This window comes from Pagrus major, chromosome 12 (genome assembly GCF_040436345.1).
Source record: "Pagrus major chromosome 12, Pma_NU_1.0".
NCBI lineage: Eukaryota > Metazoa > Chordata > Actinopteri > Spariformes > Sparidae > Pagrus > Pagrus major.
Genome location: NC_133226.1, coordinates 8414954 through 8440083, shown reverse-complemented (window position 1 = coordinate 8440083; position 25130 = coordinate 8414954). Strand labels below are relative to the sequence as shown.

Below are 25130 nucleotides of genomic sequence, written 5' to 3'. Positions count from 1 at the left end.
ATCTGTTCTCAGGATGATTCAGACTGTTGTGCGGGGTATAGGGGTGTACTTTCCATCTATAATGCATCATCTCTTTGCTGGTGGCAGAGGCAACATGAGCTCATGGGCTAGTTAGGGAATGCAACCATTGGTGTAAGCTCTGCAGCCAGTTGAATCATTAGTAGTCTTTTACTGTAAAAGCTGTGTGGAGACAGATGTTTCTAATCTTTTGAAGATCTAACCCATCCTCACAGATTACATGTATATGAGCTGCTGACAAGAGAGTGATTTCCCCTTCTAGATTGCATCATTTCAGAAGAGGTTAGTTGATCTAGTATGTCGCAAAACAAGTTTGTATCCAAGTTATGGTTGGGTGATACGTTACAATTTTGAACCACCGTCAGCCCAACAACTTGCGATCGCCAATATATTTGCGTGGGTGTTAGCAGTGCATGCAGGGGGTGGGGGAGTCCCCACTCCCCACACTAGTGATGAGAGGACCGTTCGTTTGAAATAACCCAGTTAGTTTAATTTACCTGCCAATACTGAACTGACTCATAAACGACTCTTTTTGTTTAGTATTATTTATTAATTTTTTTTCATCTTTTTTCAACAACAGCAATTCAGCTCTAATTTTGGTTGACAGGAATCCTCAATCCACCGAGTTAGATGTTAAAATGTTCTGGCTCTACACGCTGTCTTTCCCTGCTGCCTTTTTCTGGGTTAGCTCCCAGATCCAAAGTCTGTTGCTGAGCAGTTACTGTTGCTTGTTCTTCAGTGGCAGACCATTAAACTAGCAAAATAAAATGAAAAGTATTTACCGAAAAAGAACAATAGGCAGTGGACTCTTTTGCCACTAGCCAATGAATTAGTCTAATTACCCAACCTTAATCCAAGTGCCCTACAGATAGGCTTCTATACCTCATATGTACACAAATACAACACACACACACACACACACACACACACACACACACACACACACACAGAGAGAGAGAGAAACAATAGAAAGCATATGCTTCATTTCACATTGCCAATATATAAACCAATGAAAACTAGATTAGGAATAACAACTTGATGAAAAGGGGGAAAGCTTTATCACAGTTGTAAGCAAAGGGATAAAAAGTATTTTAAACCCATCTCTATAAAAGCCAAAGCTCACATTATTTTGTGGTGCAGAAGTGCGTATCTTTCTTCTTCTCTGTCACATTAATCATTAAACATCCTGTAAATGTTTTTCTTGGGACACACTGAGGGGGTCTGAAACCCAAATTGACAATCACTGCTGTTGGAAGAACTCAAAATGTCCCTGCCAATTCAGAGTCTGTTTTACAGTTCTACAGAGATCAAGCAACTGTGTCCCTTTGTATCAGCTGTGCCTTGTGCCTTATTTAACAAAGTCGGCAGGGGAATGTAAATGACAAAAAGAGTTAAGGTGAGATGGTCGGGTAGCTTCTTGTTACAGAGGCCCTCTGAGCCTCCAGCCTGTCACCTTTCACCACAGGGTCTGTTTAGCTGACAAACAGTGCACCCTCTGCTGTTCCTTCAGGATAAGCTCCCCCCTGCCAACAGTTAGAGTATCAGTAACTGAGTGTAACTAGAGAGACCACAGCACATCCTCCTCTTCTACTCTTCTAGCTGTTAATTCAACAACACCTGATACTCCAATGGCAAAATGGATTGTTTGTTAGTGCATCCCAAATCAACTCAAACCAAACCTGCACCCTGTAAAATTCCTTTCGCTTTCATCCTGAACAAACCTAAACAACTTTATGGTATTTCCACCTTTGCTGCTGAACAAATGAAAGCTTTTTCCAGAAAGGACGGCCGTTATTCACAACCGCAAGCGATCATCTGTCAGAAAAATGTAAACACATGCTGTTTCAAGCATCTGAAAAATTGCCATTTGTTGTTCTTTCTCTGTTCTGAGGACCATCTCTTTTCATGCCATCATCCGTCCCCATCTCAATCATCAATTCATCATCTCCTAAATGCACAAGCCAGCAACAGCCAGACACAAATTGGCAAATTTCCTCAATGTAATCACACCCAAAGGCAGAACAAAAGAGCAAGAAAGGCGAGAACGAGGGCGGGAAGCATTGTTTAGAAATAGGAGATGCTTGTATGGAGTACAGAAGTGATAAGTGGGGAACTCTGTCTGCGCCTGCCTGTAAGATGGGCCCTAATTTGCTTATTTGTAGCTGTCAGTTGTGCTTTTGTGTGCCCAGCGATCCGGGCCAATTGACAGGCAGAGGCTGCAAACGACAACGCTCAGAAGCACTTTTCAGCTACTATCTAAACATGAGTCAATCCTTTTGTATACTGGTACACTGGGAACCTGGAAGACTGCAACTTTTTGCAATTTCATGGATGCCTAATTTGTATTCCCCTCTCCTCCCCTGGCCTGCCTTCGCTCACTGGTTTGCTTCTTACACACTCTTAAGTACAGTAATCTTAAGATGATGTTTATTTTATGCTTTCTGCAGATAGTGCAAACAGTTGCTTGAGCTTGCCATATTTTCTCAAGACTGCTGGTAAAACATCTTTCATTTTCCAGTTCACCAGGTTGACATGAAAGTCTTATATGAAGAAATCGAGGCACTGTATTTCAATGTGACAGACTGTAAAAACCCCTAACACTCCCTTCCTTCTTTCCTTTATCTTTTTATTACAGTACCCTGCTTGTACTTTCTTTACTCTCCAGTCTCCTCCTTGTTTCCTATCCTCTACATATTTTGGGTTCTTTCTCAACGAACCTATCTCCTTATCTATCCTCCTCTCCTTGTTTCCTCCTCTGCTCATCACCTCTCCTCTTCTAGTTTTCTTTCCTCTACTCTCGTCGTACATCTTTTGGTATCCTTGTCTCCTCCGGTCGTCTGCTTGTTTTCTCCTTGTCCCCTTTCCCCTCCTCGTTTCCTATCCTCTACTGTCCTTGTACATATTTTGGGTCCTTTCTCTCCTCTCCTTACCTATCCTCCTCTCCTTGTTTTCACCTCTCTCCTTGTCTTCTCTCTTCTGCCTCCCCTCCTGTCCTTGTTTCCTTTCCTCTCTTCTCCCTGTATGTCTTTTAAGTTCCTCCTCTTCTTTCCTTGTCTCCTCTTCTTGTCTCTTTTCTCCTTGTTTTCTCCTTGCATGTCTTTTAGGTTCATCCTCACCTCATCTTCTCTCCTCTTTTCTATATCCCTCCCCTCTCTTTTTACTGTATGTTTTTTCAGTTCCTCCCCTCTTTTCCTCTACTCTATACCTTTTTATTTCCTCCCCTCCTCTCCTTGTCTCCTTTCTTCTCTTCTCCTTCTGTGTCTCCTCTCCTCTCCTCTCCTCTCCTCTCCTCTCCTCTCCTCTCCTCTCCTCTCCTCTCCTCTCCTCTCCTCTCCTCTCCTCTCCTCTCCTCTCCTCTCCTCTCCTCTCCTCTCTGGGGAGGATTAGGACAGAGTCCTTTTCATCCTGCTGTAATCCTACACTGGCAACCCAACTCCAACAAGAATAAACATACACACACACATGCAAACACACACACATTTTGCTGTGAGAGATCTATACGATCACAAGCAATATGACCACATTCATGTTCAGCTGGAAAAAGAGCATCAGAGACTTGTTGATGTTGTTGATGATGTCAGATGTGCAGAGATTTTTCAGTTAATTTTCTGCTCTGCTTGTTCCTGTTCTCCAAAAACAAGAGGTGGAGGAGAGAGAGACATAAGGAATGAATAGGAGAGAAAGAGACATAAACAGTGTGATCTACCTCCCAGCCTGTTTCTGTCATCCCCCCCTCGAGGTGGGGCCTTGCTGGGACGCTGTCAGCTGAGCTCCCCCCCGCTGAGACCTACAATAGCAGATTGGCAACACTAATACCACGGCTCGCTTTATCTGCCTGAATTAAAACCCAATTGGCGAAGGGTTATGGGAATTGTTGGCTCAGGGAGAGCTTTTTCTTTATTTATTTAATTTTCAGGAATTATGTGTGTGGGCGCATTTTAGGGGAAAAAACTGTAATCAGAGGGATAGAAGCTTGAGGGGTATCAGTCAGAGGATTAAACACTGAACTAATACAGCTAGATGCAGAGCTGTTGTTAGCCCTTTATTAAGAAGGATGTGTGTTTGTTTTCAAAAGGATGGGACCCGTGTGTGTATGTGTGTATGCGCACACAGGAAGTGCTCTTGAGGCAAGCAGGATGTGCAGGATGTGTTTGGCTTGGCTGAGCTGCCAGCTAGGTTGCCGTCCTGAGGATTGCTGATGCGGGGGACAAAGATGCAAAGATTTCTTCCTGCATTCAAGAGAAAATTAACAGCAGAAACACACCACAAAACACAAACACACATACTGTAAAGTCAGCTGGGACAGAGACAAAGCACTCCAGGAAAATTGCTGTGAACTGGGCTCCTTATTCTCAGCTGTCAGCTAATCGAGCCATCCATCAGTTTTATTCCACTGCATGGAAACAGAGGAACCTGGTCACTTATGAAACGTTGGAGTTTGATAGACAAGCGCACGTATTACATAACTAGGCCATGTCCTCGCTGCAGAGAGGGCAAAGTTGTTGTGTCAGAACAGGACAGGGTAAAAGAGGGTATGTTAGGACAAATGACTCATCATCAGAGGTGAACTTAAGCAACCTTATATCAGCTGTTCAATTTGTATACATTGTTGTGGCACAGTGTTTATATAATTTTTAAATGGTTCACTATACATTCCTGGAAATTGGATTGAGAAACAGTGAAAATATAAAAATTATTATTATTATTATAATTATAGTTGTATAATTATAAATACCTGAAAAAATGAACTTAATGCACTTCATCACATTAATGCAGAATTCCTTTAAATCCAGTTTTGCCAGAAAGCATTCCTGTTTTATGATTCTGCTAGTAATTATCTGCTCATATATATGGTCCAACACATTAGCTACAACTGCAAGGTAGAAAATTACATAAAGGTGCACTCTAGTAGTTTTGGGAAGACATTTTAAAGAGAAGAGAAAGAGAGAAGAGAAAGAAATCTCCACTCATGGATAATTTCAAGACGGAATCGAATGAGTAAATAAACTGTCCTCAAAGGGCAACACAATTTCATACTGTTTTACTTGTTACTATGTTTCAGTAATAGAAATATATCAAATACCTGTTTCTGAGTTCGAATTAATACCTAATTATTATTGTAACTATTTACTTTTTGAGTTTGCATTTCTTTTCCAAAACTAAGTAGTGCATCTGTCAATCGACTACGGGTGCAAAAAAAAGGTGCAAAGAATTAATGGATTCTTAAAAATCTGAAATATAATCAGCATTTCTCAAGAGCCAAATAAAGTTTCTTCACATGTAGTCCAGAATCCAAGGTAATCTCCATTAGAAACGCATAAAAGAAACTCTTTGAAAAGACGAGACAGAAGTAACAGAGGGACAAAGGAGGCAAATAGAAGCACCGACAGAGATTATCATAAATAAAAAGTATGAGAGAGTGAAAGGAGGTGTTGAAAGATGAGACAAAAGGGTAGGAGGGTTATCAGCACACATACAACCCTGCTGTCGCCAAATTCTCAGTGACATACCACACTACCCTCCTGCTCTGCTGGCACTCCTGCCTGTCCCATATCTTCTGTGTTGACAGCTGATGGGAAGATGGCCCACACAGCCAAGGTAAAGAGCAGGACAAAGTCTAGGAGGGAGAATACATTCAGAAACAGAAGATAAGCTCTTCATACTACACATGACCTTATCCTTATCCCTCTCTCTCACTTCCCCTCAGCTCTGGTACAATGTTGTATATTCAGTCCTCCAGGGTGCAGTACTCCACTCATCAACCACATACATTATAGATATACATCCTGTCCTCATTGATCCCAGAGGGAAGCACTTGTGAAGAGGTAAACTCTTCATTGAGGAGCAGAATCAGTGCAGGACAGAGCAAGAGAAGTACTGTGAGGATATCATAGTCTGCCTCCATTGACACACATGTTGCGTTTGGGCTTCTTCACAAGAGCTTTTGTTGGATTTAATTGTCTCAAAGGTTTTTTCTTAATTGTCCATTTTCCTGGATCCTGCTCAGATTCAGCAACCGCTTTTACACCTCACCAGATGTGTCGGATTATTAGTGCCAACATCTTTGGTCAGGAAAAAAGACCAATTAGCTGAAGTGTGAAAACATCCTTTAAAAACATCTAAAGGTGCTTGTGAACAATGTGGTTTTAAAAAAATGTGTTTGTTTATAGTCTTAAGGTGACCAGATTTTTTTAAATTTGAGCTGCAAATCAAAAACACGCTGACAAAATATTCGTAAAGATGTTATCATTTTAAATGATAGCAGTGAAAGTTATAAAATATGAAAGCAAGATTTAATTCTAATTTCCCTCTTTTTCTGATTTATCCAAACAGACTCGTCGGGCCAGGTGACCTCCTCGCCCCTGGGCTCACCCACATCCCACCGGGGAATGCACCCGTCCCTGCTCAGCCCGACGTCCATGGGGCCCTCCGGTTCTCTTCACTCTCCCATCAGCACGCTGAGTTCGCCCATGAACGGCCTGGCCTCACCCTTTTCCGTAATCAGTTCGCCCATGGGCCCCCACTCCATGAACTCTCCCGGCATGGGCTATGGCCCCAGCGTCAGCCCCCAGGTGAGGCCCGTGACAGACCCACAACTATGCATTTGCACACACACACTTTTGAGGCATACTTATAACAGATGTACATGCAGGCATTTTGTCTCAAGGTAACTGTCTTATTACTTAACATGTATAGTCCTGCTCTGTTGACACTTGAAAGCTGTTATTGACTGATTTGTTAGAATTTCAGCTGTTAGGTCAATACAGTCTCTGAATTACCCTGAACCGAACTTAATTACTTTCTTTATATACCTTATATTCAATGATTTTCTTTTCTTATGTAAGGGTATAAACCTGTATTGTCCCCTTTAATGAAATACCAGTCTCTGTTCTCCATTCTCTGTTCATTCATTTAACACACAGTGGGTAATTCCTGCTGCTAGGGGTCTCTCAATCAAAACAATGAAAACAAAAGATGTAATTTGTTGATATAAAGTATGTGTGGGATCATGGGAGTTGTTGTCTTCATAGTTAAACACCCGCCAACGCTGATGAAAATCCATCTGATGTGACTCAGGCAAAAATGTTTACAGATGAGGAAATATTTTAAAGTTTTATTTGCATTAATTTTAGTCAGGTTTAGTCTCTCTCTGATACATCTTCCAGTGTTTCCTGTGTTTCCCTAGAAAGGTAGATATAACAATAGGCAAACAAATGAAATGCACCCGTACCTTTAATAAAACTAGGGACTTGGGTTTGAACATTGTTGGAAAATGTTTAGAATAATGAAAGCACACAAATCAACAAAATATATAACAAAGGTTTAATTGTTTTGAGACATGTTTTGTGTAATTTATATCTTTAAGTACAAAGCAATAGCCAAAAATGTGTTGGCTTACCTTAGCTTAAAGATTGGAAGCACGCACCTAGCTTGGCTCTTAAGTAAAAAAAACAGACAAAATTTTCTGTATCTTGTCCTACAAGTGTATTCACATATCTCAGCTGTGCAAATTACAGTCGCTTACACACACACACACACACACACACACACACACACACACACACACACACACACACACACAGTATAATTTTCCTAAGCCAGGCCCCAGCAGACAGAGGCCTGGCTTTGACCTCATGCCACAGTTAATCAAGGCCTATTCAACTGGGATTCCACAGTACTTCAGATCTGTCACTCTCTCTTCTTTATCGAGTGCATATTTGTCACTCTCTGCTGCCATATCTCGCCTTCCTCTCTATCCCGTCATTCGTCTTCTCTTCTGGCTATCCTCTTTACTCTTTTTTTTTTCTGGTCTTGTTTTTTTCCCCATTTATTGTCTCTTTCAGACCATCTCCATTTCCTCTCTCTTCGTCTCTGTCGCTTTTGTTCCATCAATAAGCCTCAGTTTCGTTGGTATTAAAAAAACACACACACAATTAAGACATCAAAGCCTGCAGTGGCCCAGTTTCCGTCTGGAAGTCATATCTAAAATTGAAATTGTTTCCTCCCCAAAATGCGGTGGCTGCCCTTTTTTGTGTTTGTTAATAATTGTGTTAAAGTGCATCGGCAATGCATTGCTATTTGGAATGGGCTCTCCTCGCCATTGTTGGGCTTATCGCAGAAGTGTCCCACATGTAATGGAGTTAAGAGTGGATTAGGGGCAGTCTCAGAAAGCGGCCAGAATCTTTCATTGCTAGAAAGCCCCTTTTCCCGCTCCCCACCGCTCTCTCCTTCTGATTCTTCTACACTTTTTAATTCCAACACTTTCATCTGTGCTGCAGTTTCTGTCCCGGAGCGACGTACTTTGTATGCAGGTTGGGTGTTTAACTAGCAAACGTTGTATGTCTCAGTCTGTCTCATTTGAATGAATCTATTTACTTATCCTTACTGCCTCTTCGCCAATGCTGCCATGTTTCACTGCTTTATAAAGAGCAGGTATAACAGCTGTTTCTGTTGACAGTTTTCGAACTGTACCTACAGTAATTACAGCATGTATCTAACTTGTGTTATGGGTCATGGCTGGTTTCCAGTCTTTAACAGAGCGGCATTGTGTTGAGTGTGCTGAAACAGCTGTTACCAGTCTAAGTAGCTCCAAAACATGATGATTGCCACTGCCCTCTCTTTGCAATTTGCACTTTTCACATTTTATTCTTGGAGTTGTCAAACATAGGCAAATGGGTATGACTAATAGGTTACTGTTGGTGATTAATGGCTGACATGAACTTCAGTTAGGGCTGGGTATCGAAAGAAAGACTCTAGTTCCGATACCTGAATTTAACTGTCTATAACAAAACAATATCTTCCCTTTAGAAATGTAAACATATTCATTTGTAAAACGAGGTGATCAAGGATGGATAGGTTATGAGTCAAAGTGGACCACCCTCTTCACCACCCTCTCTTCACACCCGTTTCATGATGCCAGTGTGTGGTAAACACATGCAAATATAAAGCAGAGTCTCTCTCTCTCATGCTTCAAATTCAGATTGAGGACATCAGAAAATTAAACTTCCTGATTCTACAATAACCTTGAACCGCAATAGTTTTTCACTTAACAACTAGGGCTGTCAAATTATGCAATAATTTTGTCAGTGTCATAATTTTGACAGCTAATCTACTTGCGTTTTGATTCATGATTAGTGGCAATGATCATTTTTGTATCACAGTTTTTATTTTCACTGAAAAAACAAAACAAAACATGACATTTGTTAGCTTCTGTACCAAACAAACTTATTTTCTCACATCTGGAGAACATTTGTGTCTCTTTGCAGCACTACAGTACTTTTTTATAATGCTGTTTTGTAACAGAATTTACCTTAATCAAAAATTATATTTTGCAATTTTGATAATAATTCGATTAATTGTGTAGCCTTAGTAACTACTCAGTGGTGACTACAGCAGCAAGTATCGCAAACTGTTGAGTACTGAAAGTTGGGGTTGTTTGGTTTGAATTTTAATATGGTCTACTTAGTCTTTGCTTGCTTATTTAATAAAATATTTTCTAGATTTTAATCAGAAAAGCTGAAGTTTTAGATAATTTTGTTACACCACTTGTGTTCAAATAGCGTTAAATACCTATGCAATTGAGTAATCTGGCTGACTTTCTTATCTCAGCCAAGGAGGTTGTGTTTTCGCCGTGACCATTTGTTGGTTGGTTGGTTTGGAGTATGGATCTAGGCACATAATAGACCCTGTTAACTTTTGGTGCGAATCCTGATTGAGGGACGAATCCAGTTTTTTTTTTTGTCGCTTTCTTTAAAATTACGAGATGGGGTGTTATACGACATTTTCGTTAACTTCTAGGGGAATAATGCATGGTAAAATAATAATTTAAAAAATGTGTGTATTTAGGTGGCAGGTATCTATGAGCGTGTACAGTTTGGTGTTGATCCACATAAAAATCTAAATCTAGATGATTTAAGTATGTTTTAGTTGATATTGGATTAGGCTTAATGGAAGTACAGGGGAATGTCATATTAATTCTAGCTCACTGTCTTATTTGTTTTATTACTAGTACTTATCTTTATTGTTAGGTATTAAAAAGACGCTTTTGTATTTTTATTATTATTATTATTATTATTATTATTTTTATTTATTTATAATAATGACATTAATAATAATATGCCCCCATATTTTGCATGTATAGTTAGCAGTAACAAGAATACAAACATTTTATAAATGGTTTATAACTAACTATAATGTAGTTAGCAGATTTAAGGACAGTTTCAAGTGTATACTAATGTACAGTATTTGTCATCAATTATAACTTCTTCCATAAGGACATTTTCATAATATTACAACCTTTGTTTAATATGTTATAATTCATTATCTGTTCAAACACCAGCCTCCACTTACAGGCGCCTAGTTATAATTGTTGATAAGTTGATTAGTTAATAAATACTTACACTTATCTACATACTGCTACCTTATTGTGTGTTATAAACCGCTCATTAAATGTTTGTGCTTAGTAATGCTAAATTAAAAAGTAAAAAACATATATATATATATATATATATATACATATGTAAATACATATTAAAAACAAAATTAAAAAAATATAATTAAAAAAAACCTGTGTTCTTACTCAATTAAGGTATAGAATAAAAGTATTATTTTGGTTATTCTACTGAAAATCAAGTATCGTTTGCGTGCCGGCTTTGAAACGTTTCAAATGGCACCCAGGCCTAAATCTGACAGGTACTCGTATTCTGAGGATTTGAGCTGTTAACCGTGAACGTTTGCATAACTGTGACCTGTCGAGGCTGCTGACTGTTACTTAGCAAGGGTGGAGCCAAGGCAGTTTGATGTTAGAGGTTAAAGATGGTGGCAGGGCCCTGTGGTCGTGAGGCGCCGCACTTCTGATGAGACGTGATTTGAGTCAGACGGCGTATGCCACTTGCTCTTAACACTCGGCTGACTTGCTGTTTTCATGAGCAGTTGACTGGAACGAGGTCACAGCTCAGCCTCCTCCCTACTTAACCACCCAGAGGCCAGTGGGAGACACCCGCCTATGCTAACCACACACACACCTTAACACACAGGGTTAGGGTTAAAAGAAAGAAAGGGTTTTAAAAATGTAGTTTGCCGTGTTAACCACAGTCGGACCTTCTTTTTTCAGCTTTAATTCCTTTCTTATTTCTTACTGTCTTCTTGTGATGACAAGAGGGCCTTGTTTACCATGAACTGCAATCATCTGTGTCTTCTTTTAACAGGAAACACAGCTTTTAGATTCATGGACGCAAATGGAAATCTGAACAAACTTATCTGGTTCTTATCGAGATCTGCGAAATTTCAATGAAAATTGGTCAAAACCAAAAACAATGAGCCTTAGCTGTCCTCTACATCAAAGGCGTAAATGACAACTTAATGACAGTGGGGACAGGATGAACAAAACTCCCATTCTAACTGGAATCTTACATCCTCCAAAAGCCAAACCACATGTAAAGAGAGAGACGGTCCTTTATCACCAGCCAATTCTTACGTCTCATACAATGCTTCTTCCCCCTGAGCTCTGTCCCGAATATTGAGACACGCTGACATGCTGCGGTTGAGCTTTTGTTTTGTCTTCCAGTGAGAGACTTTTTAATATGTTGCATCTGTTCTGTGCATCCCCGTTATCTGCTGTCTATATTTTTGAAGATCAGGCAAGCATCCACATTGTTCTGAAGAGGGCCACACACACTGTGAACAAACAAAGACTTTGCCTGCAACAAGAAATGCATACTTTGTCTTTAGTTGAGTGGTTTTGCCATTAGAAGGCTCGTCATCTCTGTTTTTCTGTGCGAGGGAAAACATGGCGAGACATCTCCCTGGGTATCTGGTCAGGGGCCAATACCAGGCCACAGCCATGCCCATTAGGATCAGACCCATCAGTGGTCCTGTCTGCGGGCTTGAACTCACCGATAATATGGACCATGTCTCGATCACACAGACCACAACTCTGCAGCTGGAAGGGATTATAGGCAGGGTTGGAACACATTTTACACTTGACAATGACAATGGTGAGAGCTGTTTTTTTTCTGTGAGAAAAAAGGAATTCTTTATTGTCAGATCCGACTCCCATTTTCCATCTTGCAGCTTGGTCTATACCCCTCTCGCTGCCGTGTTCTCCCACTGAAACCATCCTGAGAATCCTAAACCAACAACAGGCCTCCAGTGTCTCTCAATACGCCTTACAAATACATATATAAAGCTCGAGTGTTTCTGGAGTCGAACACTAATGTGAAAAAGGTGTAAATGCTTTACAAGAAATGGAACATGCATTTAATAAGTTATAAATGAGCGGCGGTGGTGATGTCATGCGCTAGTTTGGGTACGTCGTGTTTAGACGAGGGTCGCTAGGAGACTGAAGCACAACACACTCGGGAGACGGAAGGAGAGAGAGAGAGAGAGAGAGAGAGAGAGGGAGGGAGTGTAGTGGACCTCAGCTCCTTCCTGTGTGGGAGTAATAAAGGTCCATTCCGCTGCTCTGGTCTTTGATGGACCTCGTTGTAGTCACTCTACATGACATCATGGCTGCATGGCTCTAATGGCTGCACAAAGGGGCTGTGTGTAGGGTCCCAGGAGAGCAGTTAAGGCTCTCTAACGTCAATCAACCCTCAAATGGATGGGGGAAAAGAATTTTTTTAGCCAAAGCTGTCTCCAGGTAGCAATTAGAAGCAGTTTTAGAGACCGCTTTTTTCCCCCTCAGTACTGGTAGTTCAAGGAAGTGTAACTAATGTGAAGAATTAATTTAGTTGTGCTTCACTAGAAGGTTAGTACACAATTCTTTGGGTCTTAGTTTTAGTGGAGAAAATATTGCGTTACTTAGGGACAGGATTTATTTTGACATTTGACAGAAATAAACGCATCATAAAGTTTCCCATTTGCCTTGTTAAATTTCTGTTGCTTCTGTTTTAACCTGCATGATATGAAAATCAGCGATGTTTGCTGCAACTAACTGCAAATGCCTTGCAATATGACTTGTGATAGCTAAACAAATATTGACGTGTTCATATTAGCTCTTCCCTCCTTCTTCAGCCATCATGCTAACTAACCTTGCGATCAGCACCAAATTTACACCAATTTAATCAGAGGGTAGCTGATGGTCAACGGGGGCTTCTGATTGGTCAAATGGTGTGAATATATGGCCCGTGTATTCAGGACTACATCTGTTAGGTGAATTGTGAATGCATAGCACATGTGCTGTAAACAAGATGATTTTTGTTATTCATCGCTTTTCAGCGACATGTTCATAGCACTATAACTGACAATTTAAGCCTTAATTGTGAAACATATGCAAGAAGTGTCGTCTAGTTGAAAGAAGCTAAAAACTTGGTTAAACGTGTTGATGGAATTCATGCAAATTGTAAAGAATATACCATGTCAGTTTCATGTTCCCAGTGGCATTGATTTAGGACTTCTGTTGTTTGTTCCAACAGACCCTAGGCCATCATTTGAGAACTGACTTCATGTAGTGTTATAGCGCTAGTGTGTGTGTGTGTGTGCGTGTGTGCGTGTGTTCTGACATTTGGGGGCCACACAGGAGACGAGCCATCCAGGAGGTGGCAGCTATAAGGGAAAGAAACAGTAACATTAGGTTTTAGTTTCAGAGAGCAGCCTCCTAATGCAGACTGTAGACGTTGCGGTTTCAATGCCTCGGGGGCACACATTTATTTTAAAGCTTCAAATAATCCCTTCAGGGCTTTAATTGCATCTGGTGGTGTGATCTTACTGCAACTCAACACTGTCTGTGGACAGACATGTGCACTGCGGTATGTCTGAAGTGTAATGACACTTACTGTATGACTTATTCTACTTTTGTCACTGCTAACACCTGTGAAACCTGTCGCAGTGCACAGTGTCTCAGCCAGTAAAAACCAAAAAGTCAGCAACAAAAGCACAAGTTCTGTGGATATTTTTATGTATGTTTTATGTATACTCTCACACAACTGTACAAACTTTTCCATACAAGGAACATAAAAACAGATAATTAAGAAGGACAATAAAAGTTGATCATTAAAATCCTTTCTGCCAGAATTGGTTTTAATCAGCTCTCACTTCTTGTTTGAAGATCTTATCAGTCACACACCAGATAACATTGATGTGAGCGTAAATCAGTAAACTACCGGGTTACTTGTTAGTGGCCCAGAAAAAACTATAGCAGTGAATGAGATCCTGTGTGAAATGCTAATAAAAAAAGTGAAAACATTAGTCTATTATAATGACCTGCTAACAGATTTATCAGTCCGTTATCTGCTGGTTGGTGGACAATCCTAATATGACTGAATGATCTGCAGGATGCAATCATTGTAAATACTGCTTTTTCAACGGTGGTTTGACACGAATATTTTAATTCCTGCTACACTGTGCTGTTTGACAAAAGAAATACCAATGCAGTCACTATTATGTAGCATGTTAGAGGACACTTAGAAACCATGATGGATGACATGATGATAATGGACCTAGTAGGGAATGAATCAATGGGTGGCTCCTGTTTTGACACTGGAAATACTTCTCAAGCCATCACTGAGTGATATGTTAGACAATCAACAATCTTTTTACTGATTTGCTGGAGGACATAAACCAGTGGAGAGTGGAAACAATAGAACATTCACACTCACAGTAAGACTGATTTACAATTGGAAAATGGAAATACTAATCGTGTGAAGGAATGGACGGTCAGTTAATGGCTGGAGGACTTACTAACAGACAATGAGAAGCTTTGTCAATTAATCACTGAATGACAGATGGATGATCACATGAGCATGACGACATCCATGAAATGGTTTATTATACAGTTTTTTAACAATGTTGGACTTATGAACCTGGTTTTCCCACATGGCAGTATTCTACTCAAGTTTTCACACCCATTTTAACTGCACACCAAGCCAGAGGGATGCAAATTGCAAACACACTACATTTGGGAAGACAGGACAGAGTTTATTTGTATCTTATTCATGCACTTGATTGACCTGAGGATGCTTGTCTGTACTTTTCTTTCTTTTGCTTTTTAGAGTGGCACTATTTACTATAAAGTTGACTAAAACAGTGTTAAAATAAATATTTCTAAACCGTTAATTGGAATAACTAAACACTTACTTTATCATGGCATTGCCTGGGAATATGCAGCATATTTTGGTTTTATCCAAGCCACAAAAATATCCAAAAATAATGCATCCTTTTTAATGCAGTATTTATTCGAGTGCATGACTCATTGTGGCTAATACCTTGATTAGAATGGATTATCATGCATTAAACTCTATTAGTCATGGATCATTTACGTTCCCAAAATTATACTGTACAGTAAGGTATACAAGTTCCTACTTGAAACAGAACTGTATGATGATTATCAGACACCATGTTACCGTGTAGACAAGGTACACATTTGCTTACAGTTATAGTTCGGTTAATTTGGTCCGACAAAAGAGATTGTTGCTGTTTATTTTTGGTCCTGTTTGTGTTCACACTGGAGCTGGAACCATGATGTTATACAGACTGACAGGTAACTCATTGATTGGACAGTTTTTGACTGTGATCCTGCATCGTCATCAGAGGTGTGAAAGCATCCTAAAACGTTTGTTTCTGAAAAGAGCAAAGAGAAGGTTGTCACCATTCAAACACTACTGACTGGTGTGAGAGGAGAGAGACTCCAGGGTTAGAAGAGCTGCTATGTCAATGGCAGGCAGTGCGGTACCCACAGGAGTAGCACTGTTTCCTTTATAAACAACCCTCATGTTCATCCACCCACACACAAACCAAAAGGACACATGCATTCAGACAAAACACGCACCCACGCATGCTCATGTGAAATCCATAATCACATACATGCAGACACACAAACACCTGACGCAGACATTAAACATACATGTATGCATGCTGCGGACCCACCCCTATGTGCACACACAGTCCCATTAATGCCACAAACAGACACTCACATGCACACACACTGCCATGCGTAGGTGAGGCAACAGCTGAAAGTCACTGTGCGTATTCCCGCTTCACTGCTGAAAGGCTCACTGACTTTCATGCCGCTGATAGTCTTAATATCCTTTTTCGCTGTGACAAAAGTTTCTGTCAAAACACACACACACACACGCACATACACATAAGCCCCGGCAGTGCTTGTGATGATTCATTTTATCTGTTGTGGCACAGCGGGAGGTGAGTGTTGGAAACCTCCGAGCTGTCTAGAATAATGTCGACTTCTGCTAAACTCTATCCAGTGGGACAGAGCAGAGAAAGTGTTGTATTAGAGCTGAGTGACAATAATCACAGAGCTGTTTTACAGTAAGGCTGACTTTGGAAGGACTTATGTGTTGTCACTAAAGACTTTAAAAACAGCTAACAAATAATTTATCTATTCGCTTAGAGATCATTTATAAGCCATTAAAATGCATAACTTTGGGTTGCCAGTTTGCGAGCCTACTTTAAGTTAGGGATCTCTGTCATTTTATTATATCCTCTGCCAAAATCTTGATCCACATGGCTGCACAGCATCAAGACCAAACACTGTTTATTAATGACCTGGTAAAACAGTTAAAAGACGGACTTAGTGCTTAATACAGACCTGATGGATTGTTGTGATGCAAAAAGCCAATTTAAGTAAGTCATCAAACCGACAGTTATAAATGCAAGCTGACAAGCTGGCAACCAAAAAGTCCCTTTTAGCTGCTTATTATTGATCTGTAAAATAAAGTAATTAGTAATTACATATTTGTGGATTAAATTGTACTGTGCTGGCAAAATCATAATTATTATTCATCTTATTTTGAAAGACACCAGAGAGTTTGAACTTGACTGATTCATTGTTGTAAAAATTGTTTCTTCTTTTCAAATGCTGATCAGAGTGGGGAATATGGACACAAACTATGATGATATTATGATGATAAACTGACGATCAACTATAATTTGCTAAGAGTATATAATCCTGTTGACATCATTACTCCAGAGAAATCTGCATCACCGTAAGTTAACACTGACATTAAGGACAACAAGGAACATGAGTGTATTTCAAAAGAAATACGATTAAAATTACATCAAGATGCGTTAATATAAGTCATTGAAAAATTTTAACATTCAATGCAGTTTTTGATACCATGGGGGGGAAGGGACAAAGAAAACATTGATGTTGAATTTTAGATTTTTATGATATTAATTTTATCAATAAATATAACAAGGTTATAACATGACAACGAGTTGTGACTTTTCTTTTCTTGGCAGACTTGGACTTTTGTAAACATTAAATATATCACACGTTTTCAAAACATTTTTCTCTCTTTAAATAAGGCCTTTAATGTTTGTGTGTCAGTTTGCTGTCAGAAAGCGGAGAGACAGAGAAAGCTAATCTGGTACCAGTGAATGTGCAGAAAATAAGTATTGAAATGGTTTCAAATATTCAGACTCGATATTTAATAGACAAAGTGTCAACACTTTTTGGGCTAAACATATTTATTTTGAAAAGTAATGCCATGGATATAAGGTGCAAAGAAGTGGTGTGGATCCTAAAATGTTTGCTGTGGAGTTTTTGACCTCTAGTATCTCTTTGGAGCTCTGGCATGAACACAAAGGAAAAGGAAACGTTCCTACCAATGGTTTCACACTATCCCGCTGATAAACAGGTGGCAGTACAGCAATGGCTATTTTTTTATATAACTTTTGTTTGTTTACCAGTAAACAAGTCACAGTCACAGAGCCCCTTTAAGTGACATGTTAACACATGTTATAGTGACTAAAATCCATCCTTTTCTTCTGTTGTCTTATGTATGACTTTCAGTTTCCAAAGACATGATCGACCTACTGGCAACTCGTCCACAAATAACTAAACCGCAGTCTGAACTATACTGTGTGCGTGCTCACACCCACGTGTCTGTTGATTTGTGCTTGTTTGTGAAGCATGTGTGTTTCAAACAGGTGTCGCTCAAACTTATCACAGTGCCGTAATCGATCCCAAAGGGTGTCTCACTGTGAATACACCCTGAGGGCCACAGAAGAGCGGACCCATTAACAACACCCGCCAGTGTGAAACCTGATGCTCCATCTCTTGCTGATACGTGTCCAGATAAGACTCACACACTGACATACAGCCATGAGAAGAAAGTTCCTACTCATTCCGCCCATACTTCCAGATAAGTTTGTTTTTGGAAGGAAGTGATTGTCTCGAGGTGTCAGAGGTGAAAGGTGACACCTTTAGGGTTATCATTAGGTTACATCATGACCTGATCCCTGTCCTCACCTCTCAGAGGGCAGCTGGTTAGGTGTTGTCGCCTGTCAACAGGAGATTTGTATCCTGTCCACTCACACCTCCTTCAACTTTTAGACATTTTGTGTCTTGTGTTAAAGGTAAGGTAAATTAAAGGTAAAAAATACATTGTGGTTCAGAATGAGATCGTAAAGTAGAGCGTTATTCCTGGCCACGTTGATCAAACCTTATGGAGGAATTCTGTCAGGGCCTTTTGAAAGAAGATAACTTTCTGTGTTAGAAAAGGTGCCCTTGAACTGGAAAGCAACTGAAGTTCCACATGAGGGTTGTGCATTGAGGAGTGTTGCGCTAGGATTTGATGTCTCCTTTTGAAGTGTCTTTATGAGCAAAGTCTGTGCTCTGACTTGCTGAATCGAGCTAAGCCCGTCTTAAGCGGAGGCCTCCACCGTCTCCGCTCTTCTTTTCTCTCCCGCATTCACTCGAGGGACGACTCCTTTCTTTTTGTTTCACCACCATGTGTGTTGTCATAGCATACTAATAGGTTACAGGGCCTGCTCTGCTGCAACACTTATTCTTTCTATTAAAGTGAGTTAGAATGAGTGAGACAACCTGACTCACAATGATACGTTTTTACGTTTTTGGTGAGATTTTTCTTGTTATTACAATAGGACTGACTGCTATTGTTGCCCTTTATCTCAAGGATTGAGATAAAGTTTATCTCAAGGATTGAGATAAAGTACAGATAAGTACAGATTGTCTTTTTTTTTTTTTTCATTCAAAGCTTCTAGAGAGGTTTATGAATGAAACTTCAAATGTCTGTCATCATATTTAATGGTGTAATCTCACTGGGCAGTATGGCCATAACATAATATCACAATATTTTTAAGCCATAGTGCGATATACAATGTATATCTCAATATTGTGAAATTTTCTCAAAGCACCTTAATAAATTAAGTTAAGACTGGGTGACAAAATCGAATATCCCAATATGACCAAATAGGCCTTACTTCGATATTGATATTGCAACAGTATTGGAGTGATGATTATTGGTACTTACACAAAATACTAACACCATGTGATTTCTGTTCAATAAGCACCAGAAATGTGGATTTCATGACTAATTGGTTAAAGGGAAGTCCAGTGAAGTTTACGGTTTCAGTTCACTGATGTCATTTCAGACAATAGAGTTTGTTGTAAAACTGTAAAATATCCTGCCTCCATTACATATTTTTGTCACAAATTTTTGATAACAACATTAGAGGGATCACTGCAAAGAATGTGAAAGTTATATATATATAAATTATATGTTTATATTACATATTGGTCGTCACTAGCTGTGTTTATTCACTCTCTCTGACAGCCAGTTGGCACATGCACCGCTGTAGTGACCACGCAGCCCCACCTCCTCCAGAAGCAAACTAACTTAGATTGTGATGTTCCTTAACACATAGTATCTAAAATTTGATTGCCTACAATGTTGTATAAATTTATACTTTATATTTAAGTAATAGGAAGCTGGAATCACACTTTTTAACAGGATTTATGGCATAGAAACAACAAGGTTTTATTTACAGCAGTAAACTACTTACCTACTAACATCCTTTTCATGAAAATATAATTTCTTCTACATGTTTTAATATTGTAGCATTATGCTGGAGCCAGCGGGTTGCACAGGACATATAATCACATATATCAATTCTGTGCAGAATCTGACACCGACAAGCAGGCGGAGACCCCCTCTGTACTGGATGTACCATTCAAATGTCCTCCACAATATGTTATGTAACACCTGCAGCACATGAAATTGTGTTGTTCAGCTGGAGCATTTCAGGCGCTTGTGTTGTACATTGCACTGCAGGGAATCTTATGTCCTACATTTCCAGTCCTTGATGTTAAATTCCCCTCATTTGTTTCTCTCTCTCGGTGTGTAAAAGTTTGACGCCCAGATACAACAAAAAAAAAAAAGTCACAGACAGTATGTAAGGAGAGTAGCGTCGAGGGGTTTCCCAAGACAATTTGGGTGTACACACAGCTGGCATACCTCCCTGTGAAGGGTCACATGTATGTGTTGTAGGGGAGGGTGCATGTATTCTATTTCCAGAACCAGTTCTGAGCCACTTTAATCCCCCCGCCTTGCCTCCATTGCCATGGGCAGAAGAGAAAGAAAGGTCCCCCTCAAGCCTGCCCACCCCACCCCACAGCAATGTTGCTGAGATTGAGTTGCAGGTTTACTGAAAATAGATTGTGAGTAGAAGAGCCTTTTCTGTCAGACAGACAGAGGGTTTGATAGAGACGATATCAGCAAAAGGAGACAGCTGTGTTCGTGCTGCGTTGGGGGGAAAAAACACTAGACTCGGGCGTTTAACTGAGGTAAGACCTCATCTTGTGTGTGTGTGTGTGTGTGTGTGTGTGTGTGTGTGTGTGTGTGTGTGTGTTTGCATGTGGGTGTATGTGCAGAGATGTGGGTGTGTGCACATGCTGCTGAAGCTGGTTCCAAACAAGTGATACAGCTGTGTTGGTGCCTTTGTGTCTTGGAGGAGCTCCCGAAATTTGTCTGATTCCCAGCAAGAACGGCTTGTCCTGCACCTGGCAGTATTTTGCCAACATAAAGTTGCATATTAATACCTGTTCTTTTACTATGTGTCTACTATTCATTAAAAGAGTGCAAACATTTGTTTTGGTAGTTTAAATGACACATTTAGTATCAGTAAGCGCACAAGAAAAATAACAAATCTAAAAAATAATCGGAATATTTTTTTATTATCGAAGCTGTGTGTGTAAACATGGTGTGAAGAGCAGGACAGTGGTGGGTGTCAGGGTGTGAGTTGAACGTTTTCATGTGGCGGAGGGCTTTAACCTTTTCAACCCTCTGAACCCACCAGTGGAACCATCATTCAAACGCAGCCCAACATTCAAACCCACATCAGCTTTATATTTGATATTCAAGTCAGGTTCCCATGACACCACATATGTCATGCTGAGTTTTGTTGGAATGTGTAAAGAACGATTCAGAACATCTAATATTTTCTATTTGATGTGATGTTAAGGCACCGTGCTTTGGAATATTTTGCTCAATGTAAGCGTACTGTCGCTTCAAGCAGAAATGTATATATAACATAGCGGAGATTTTTCAAACTTTGAAGCTCTTTAAGAGGAATCGAATATAAGAGCGAAAGGTGAAATGAGATGCCAGGAGCCACAGTGTGTACTTGCCTATGTGTGCCTGTACTGTATGTCATGTGCAGGTTCATGTGTTATATTTGTGTCTATGCATTTGTGTTTTGATGGACTGGTACTCGTGCATGTACATGTGTATTTACTGCATATAAATGTGCAGGTATGTGTTAAAGCTGCTCTACATCAGGCATCGTTATGTTTGAAGGTTAATACTGTTGTGTCTCTGGGTAGTTTAAGAGAACTGGTACATCTTCCCTGTACGTGTTTCTGTGATGTTGCTGTTGATGAGTGATGCATTGGTTTGTTTGTGCACGGTCGTGTATTGACCGCATAAGTTACAAGATGGGGAAGAGTGGATAAACACTTCTGTTTGAAAGAAGCAGAGCTGTTTAAAAGACACACAAGAGAAGAGCCATATGTAAAGGGGCACTCCACTGAACTTTGACTTTACAAGTGAGCGGTATATGTCCTCTGAGGCTCTAGAAGAGCTTTGTCAAGTCCAAGAACCAGGAATGGTCTAACAAAAAACATTGTTGAGTTGCATTATGGGAAGCAGGTTTGAAGGGAGCGTGACTCATTCAGATAACTAAAGGTCAAGATGTCTCTGCCTCCGCTGAATCCTTCGATTTTTTTATTTTGTGTAATATAGAAAGTCAGAAAATAATGATTACTGTAAAACCCATCGTAATTTCCCAGAACCTTTGATGTTTTGGGTTGATAATAAAGCACTTAATTTCTTTTGTCGATTGAATAATCAACTAATCGTTTCAGCACCAATTCCTTTTACATGCACACCCATACACCAGGGTATGTATACCAAGTCCCATTCCTGTTTTTTTGTCTCTTAAACATATTGCAGCACTGTTTTTGGTCTCTGTGTTCTACTGCAGTCATGTCTGTTTGTTCGCTTTCATGTCATGTTTTATAGATCTCATTACACACAAAAAACAAAATAGTGTGACCAGTAATCTTGTCCGATTACTGGATAAATCCTATGAATAATCCATAGTTGCCATCCGAGAGTTAAAACAACACTAATTCCAAACGACGCTGTGTAAAACATAAATAAAACACATGGGTGATTGAAAACAGGGCAAAGGCAGTACATTTACTGTTGTACTTCTTCCAACTTTATTGTTGTTTCTAAATATTTACTGTCCGCAACACGTTTTTAAACAACTTGGGTCAGGGGCAACGTGGAATGATCAAAAACACCTGTTTGGAACATTCCACAGGTAAACAGGTTCATTGGTAACAGGTGATAGTATCATGATTGGGTATGAAAGGGGCATCCCCAAAAGGCTCAGTTGTTAACAAGCACACATGATTGTATAAAGGATATATATCAGGAACACTTTATTAAACCATTGTTGATAAACACAGTTTGTTTGCATATGACTGCATTCTGTTTTTATTTACCTTTTTCACAGCATCCCAACTCGAGTCATAAATAAATCTGCTTTGTGTTTTCGGAAAAGAGCATGGTTTGCTGTGATGTATACATCTCTACATTCTCCCAGAAAGCAGCAAATGTACTCAGTCAGATCGATGTAAACACAGCTGAAGGGTGACAAACTGTCTTAAACTGTCATGTTCATCTCGTTGTTAAAAAACACAAAATAGTTCTTCTGTCTTGCCCGATGTCTTCACACAGAGACAGGGTTTCTCTAATACATTTTGAGCTAAATTTAGAGCCAAGACATGTTTGTGCTATCAGACATGTCTCACATGTGGTAACTTAATGAAAACATGTCAGGCTATATGAGCCCATGTTGCTACGCTGCCAACTCTGCTCTGCCTCTCACCCATCAGTTGTCAGTGTGTTTGTTGAGGATCCACTTGTCAGAATATATTCCATATCTTTCCACTTTTCTTCCCCCGCTTTAATGCCCCTAGACAAACAGACCGGTACTCTTACTTTTCCAATGTTTTCACGGTATGGTGCTAATGGTTAGCTAGCCTCTGCTCCATTGAGTACATTTAGTGTTTTAGGATAATTTATATCCTGCCCCCTAATGTTTATCTCCTCTGGAAACCGCATGGTGCTAGTTATAGTAATTAGTCTCCCCTTGCTCAAACTTTTAGCAAGAGGCGATGGGAGGTCACTTTGAGATTAATTTTTTCAGCAAGGGAGGGAGGGAGGCAGCAATTGAAGTAAGACCTAGCGCTGCAGTTGCACTTCTGCTAAAACAAATGCTGTCTCTTTTATTCAGCTGTACTGATAAATCTTGCAGCGGAGTTATGCTAGTGCTGAACATTTGGGAGCCAGCGGGGCTTGTTGAGAGCATGAATAAAAGAGTTCCTGGGGTGGAGTGGTGCAGGATCCTGCTGTGCCAGATTTAGATCTAAAACAGGAGGGAGGAGAGAGATGGAGGGAGCAATGGGAGAGGGCAAAAAGAGCTGCTGCTAGAACTGCTGACCATCTGTATTGAGTAGCAGAAGTCATAACATCATTTTCACTCTTTGAATCTAGCAAATTGTTCAGGACAACCTGCATGACATAACTCCACTCAGATTTATTTCCCCGTTTGTATGTGTAACCAAGCCTTCTCTCTCCTCAGCAGACCTGGCCCTCATTCAATAGTTAATGTCATCAGCTAACTATGCCGCAGCAGCTAAGCTATTTGACGGGGCTTGTGCAACGGGGTGTATAATGCTGCAGGTTTTGAGTCTAGAAGGGCTGTTTTGTGACATGTGGGCGTGTGTGTTTGTGTGTGTTGATGTTCCAGCTGAACTCTCCAATGAACTCGGTCAGCAGCACAGAGGACATCAAGCCCCCCCTGGGCCTCAACGGTGTGATGAAGGTGCCCGCCCAGCCCTCAGGCACGGTCTTGTCGCTCACCAAACACATCTGCGCCATCTGTGGTGACCGCTCCTCAGGTGAGTGACATCAGACTGTGATACACACCCACTGAACGACCATATGTACTGTGCACACTGGAAGCATTGAATAATTAAAAATCATGAGATTTAAATATTTAAAATGAAAGGACTTTACTCTCTATGCTCTTATTGGAAAAGAGTTACCTGTGTACCATCAGGACGTTTTCACCCTGCTTGCCTTTTCATACTTTTTGTGGTGTTTACGGCTGCAACTAACGAGAAGCATTTAAGAAGCTGAAATCAGAGAATTAAGACTCTTATTCTTGAATAAAATCACTCAAACGTTCAAAAGTTTTCTGATTGTTGTTTTGTGACTCATCTGTACAAAATGACCCACAATGTCCAAGTTGGTTTAGAATTCTTATAAATACACTAAAATTACACTGTGAACATAAAAAAAACTTCCCTTAAATTGATTCGAGATGACTGTTGAGTCAAAGCCTTACCAAGAAGTGCAGGGGATTATATAATTTAGGGAAAATTGTGAGGGAAATGTATAAAAATAATTTCACAACAGCTCAGATTACACAAGACTCCATCATTACCAAATGAAAAGAACGCAGGCCTACCCACCATCTTACTAAAGCTGGTGTTCTGACCACACTGAGAAACCTCCAAAGACGATCCAAAGATGAACTCTGGTCAGAGAACAGCTCCACGGACTGCTCTGGCAGAACTACATACTGCAGCTTGTTGCAGTGGGAGATCTTCTTGGAAGGACAACAGTCAAAGGAATTCCTCACAAATCTGGGCTAAATGGCAAAGAGGCCAGAAAGAAGCCACTCCTGAGAAAATGCATATGAGGGCAGCACCATAAAGGTAGATGAAAGAAAGTGAAATCATGAGGCAAAAGATTGTACGGTCTGATGAAACCAAA

General features: G+C 40.1%; 1 protein-coding gene across 3 annotated transcripts in view; it reads left to right on the top strand.

Moving 5' to 3' along the window:
* The window catches only part of rxraa (retinoid X receptor, alpha a), a 114476-nt gene that overhangs the window by 63976 nt on the left and 25370 nt on the right, over nt 1-25130 (top strand). For all 3 annotated transcript variants that reach the window (XR_012179896.1, XM_073478002.1, XM_073478003.1), the window contains exons 3-4: nt 6352-6590; nt 24100-24250. Coding sequence is in view for 2 of the 3 variants with exons in the window: in XM_073478002.1 (XP_073334103.1) it covers nt 6352-6590; nt 24100-24250 (390 nt within the window). In the remaining variant the exon portion in view is untranslated. The remainder of the gene's footprint in view (nt 1-6351; nt 6591-24099; nt 24251-25130) is intronic.